The sequence below is a fragment of the Bison bison genome, unplaced genomic scaffold, assembly GCF_000754665.1.
Source record: "Bison bison bison isolate TAMUID 2011002044 unplaced genomic scaffold, Bison_UMD1.0 scf7180017864289, whole genome shotgun sequence".
In the NCBI taxonomy this organism is placed as follows: domain Eukaryota; kingdom Metazoa; phylum Chordata; class Mammalia; order Artiodactyla; family Bovidae; genus Bison; species Bison bison.
In genome coordinates, this window is record NW_011494861.1 from 11,153,596 (window position 1) to 11,156,829 (window position 3,234).

The 3,234-nt window shown below is 63.5% G+C and overlaps 2 protein-coding genes across 2 annotated transcripts in view; one reads left to right on the top strand and one right to left on the bottom strand.

Annotated features, from left to right (window-relative positions):
* Positions 1–1,732, top strand: part of LOC104995932 (cyclin-dependent kinase 11B-like) — a 37,675-nt gene extending 35,943 nt beyond the window's left edge. The window contains 7 exon segments of the mRNA XM_010849996.1: positions 17–138; positions 216–323; positions 406–522; positions 613–761; positions 851–1,040; positions 1,125–1,185; positions 1,188–1,732. Of these exon segments, the coding sequence (XP_010848298.1) occupies positions 17–138; positions 216–323; positions 406–522; positions 613–761; positions 851–1,040; positions 1,125–1,185; positions 1,188–1,216 (776 nt within the window). The 3' untranslated portion in view covers positions 1,217–1,732.
* A 408-nt stretch (positions 1,733–2,140) lies between these two features.
* Positions 2,141–3,234, bottom strand: part of MMP23B (matrix metallopeptidase 23B) — a 3,989-nt gene continuing 2,895 nt past the window's right edge. Inside the window, exons 5-8 of the mRNA XM_010850219.1 lie at positions 2,854–3,018; positions 2,672–2,782; positions 2,470–2,596; positions 2,141–2,363 (exon numbers count right to left, since the gene is read on the bottom strand). Coding sequence (XP_010848521.1) covers positions 2,189–2,363; positions 2,470–2,596; positions 2,672–2,782; positions 2,854–3,018 — 578 coding nt within the window. The 3' untranslated portion in view covers positions 2,141–2,188. The remainder of the gene's footprint in view (positions 2,364–2,469; positions 2,597–2,671; positions 2,783–2,853; positions 3,019–3,234) is intronic.

Genomic DNA, 3,234 nt, shown 5'->3' on the forward strand with positions numbered 1-3,234 from the left:
CTGCCCGTTGCCACAGGGGAAGTGAAGACACTGATGATCCAGCTGCTGCGCGGAGTGAAGCACCTCCACGACAACTGGATCCTGCACCGAGACCTCAAGACGTCCAACCTGCTGTTGAGCCACGCAGGCATCCTCAAGGTGAGCCCTGCCCGGCGGCTGGGAGCAGAGCAGCTCCCAGCCTCGAGCCGTCAGCAGCCCACCCTCTCCCCTCACAGGTGGGGGACTTCGGGCTGGCACGGGAGTATGGGTCCCCTCTGAAGGCCTACACCCCAGTGGTCGTGACGCTGTGGTACCGAGCCCCTGAGCTTTTGCTTGGAGCCAAGGTGAGTGTGGGTGTTCCAGAGCCCCCGGGGCATGCCGGCCCTCAGCCCCCTGAGCACTCCCTGACTCCTCCCTGACCCCCAGGAGTACTCCACAGCCGTGGACATGTGGTCAGTGGGCTGCATCTTTGGGGAGCTGCTGACTCAGAAGCCGCTATTCCCTGGGAAGTCAGAAATCGATCAGATCAACAAAGTGTTCAAGGTAGGTGCCCACTGGGGGCAAGTGCAGGTGCCCGGGCCGGGCCACCCTTCCCTGCACGACCCGAGTGTCTTGAGACGCTCCCTCTTGTAGGACCTCGGCACCCCCAGTGAGAAAATCTGGCCTGGCTACAACGACCTCCCAGCTGTCAAGAAGATGACCTTCACCGAGTACCCCTATAACAACCTCCGCAAGCGCTTCGGGGCTCTGCTCTCAGACCAGGGCTTTGACCTCATGAACAAGTGCGTCCTGCCCTGCGCCCCGCCCCTGCCCACCTTGGCCCTGCCCCCAGGCTGCCCCATTGGTGGCACATAGCACCTTTTTCTCCCAGGTTTCTGACATATTTCCCTGGGCGGAGAGTCAACGCAGAAGATGGCCTCAAGCATGAGTATTTCCGTGAGACCCCCCTCCCCATCGACCCCTCCATGTTCCCCACGTGGCCGGCCAAGAGCGAACAGCAGAGGGTGAAGCGAGGCACCAGCCCACGACCTCCAGAGGGAGGTCTGGGATACAGCCAGCTGGTAAGGGGTGGGCAGGAGCTGGGGAGAGGAGTCCCCGAGGCAGGGCTGGCCCGGCCCGGGCCCTACATGCCACTGTGTCTGCAGGGCGACGATGACCTGAAGGAGACCGGCTTCCACCTCATCACCACAAACCAGGGGGCCTCGGCTGCGGGCCCGGCTTCAGCCTCAAGTTCTGAGGCTCCCAGCTGACCTGGACCCACCCTGGGGAGCACCGACCGCGCAGGCGCTGGAGGCGGTGTCTGGGTCCAGATTGTGGACCGGGGCGCCACTGCCACAGGGCTGCCACGGGTACAACCTCAAGTCTTGGACTGCTGGCCTCGTGGGGTTTTCCACGTTTTCTTTTTATTTTATCTTGGCTTGTAAATTTGTAGGATTAAATCACATTTTCCTTGTTTTGGGAGGAAAGGCTGTACTTTTTCATATGACTTGGACTTGCCCTGTGAGGGGAGGATGGGCATTGGTACCCCCACACACTTGGCCACGGGAGGGCCATGCCGGGCGGTCATTGCTGGGACTGGGACCAGAGCTGTGGAGATTTTTGTAGTTTTTAAATCTTCAGGCTGCTGCTGGGGCACCTTCCTGCTCCTCAATGCAGGGCCCCAGAACCAGGCATGTGAACTCTCAGCCACAGTGGGTTTTTGTACAAGGTTGTTTCTGTGTTTTAAGATGTAGTAAAATATTCTTGGAGGAAAGGTCTGGTATATCCTTCTTTGAGCGGCTAGTCCTGTGCTGGATCCTGAGCTAGTGCTCCCTGGGGGTGCGGGGATCCTGGGCCCCCACACTCTTGATAGAAGGGGGGGATAAAGGGTGGCCTCCAAGCCCACTTGGGCCCATCTCTTCCTGACTTGGAAGACCGACAGCTACTAGTCTGGCTGGACAGGCTCTCTGTCTGAGGCCCCCACCTCCTCCAAACTAGTTCCTTTTGCTGGTGCCCCCAGCCCCGCTCCCCAGCTCACTCCACTCTTGCAGCCACGGGAGCCCTGCCTCCCCAGCACTGAGCACATGCCAGATCTGGCTCTAGTGGTCAGCCCGCTCAACAGGCTCCCCACCCGCTGGGCGCAAGAACAGCCGCCCACCCTCCCAAGAAAGGGCAAGGAGACTTGAGAGACAAAGTGCTTTATCAGCGGCCTCAGCCCCGAGGACGACGCTCAACTCCGCACGCGGATGCGCCAGGAATAGGTGCTGAGCACGCGCTGCCGCCGGCGCACCACACACGTGTAGGTGCCCTCGTTAATGGCATTGGCGATGATGCTCAGGTGCGCTTCGCCCAGGGCCAGGTAGCCGGGGTAGGAGAACTCTAGGGGTTCCTGGTCCTTGTACCAACTGCGGAGAGGGCGGAGGGCTGGGCAGGGAGGGTCCCGCCCTCCCCTCTTCGCGCTCCCCGCGCCCCCACCCCATCCCCAGTCGGGCGCCGGGGCGGGTCACTCACTATACTTTGCCTTTCTTGTGGAGGATCTTCTGACCGCAACGGAAGGTCACATTCCTGCCCTCGGGCACCAGCTTGGTTTTGGTCCTGGGGGGCGGCGGGGGGGCGGGCACCGTGGGGAAGGGGAACTCTGCTCGGGGTGGGGGAGCCAGATCAGCGCTGGGCGCCCCCCGAGCACCCAGGCCAGGCGGACACCCGACCTCACCATAGCAAAAGTCGCAGCTGCTGGGGCACAGCCTCTTCATGAGTCGCCGGCGGGTGTCGCAGAAACCCCTCCGCGCCCAGGACGCGCACACAAACAGCCTGTCCAGGCAGCCTGCGGAGGCAGACTGACCTCAGGACGCGCCCGCCCCCGCTCCCGCAGCTCACCGCCGGTCCCGCACTCACCGTAGAGCCGGTGAAGCCCCCACAGCTCGTCCTGCGATAGTGCCTTCCAGCCGCGCAGCGTGGCGTTGAGGTGCATGAGCGCCCGGCCGTGCTGGGAGTGCATCAGGCCCAGCGCGTGGCCGATCTCATGGGCCGCCACGTGCACCAGGTCGGTGAGCCACACGCCTGCGGGCCCGGCCGGTCAGCGCCCGGTACCCGGCCCAGCACCCACCCCACCCAACCTCCTTGCTCCCCGCGGCCTGCACAGCTGCTGCAGCGCGGGGGGCCTCCCCGCCGCAGCCATGGAAGATAAGAATGTTCCAGGCCGGCTAGGCGGTGAGCTGGCCCCCAGGAATGCGGCTCCGGCTCCGGCTCCAGCGGTGTGGGGGTGGAGGGGCTTCA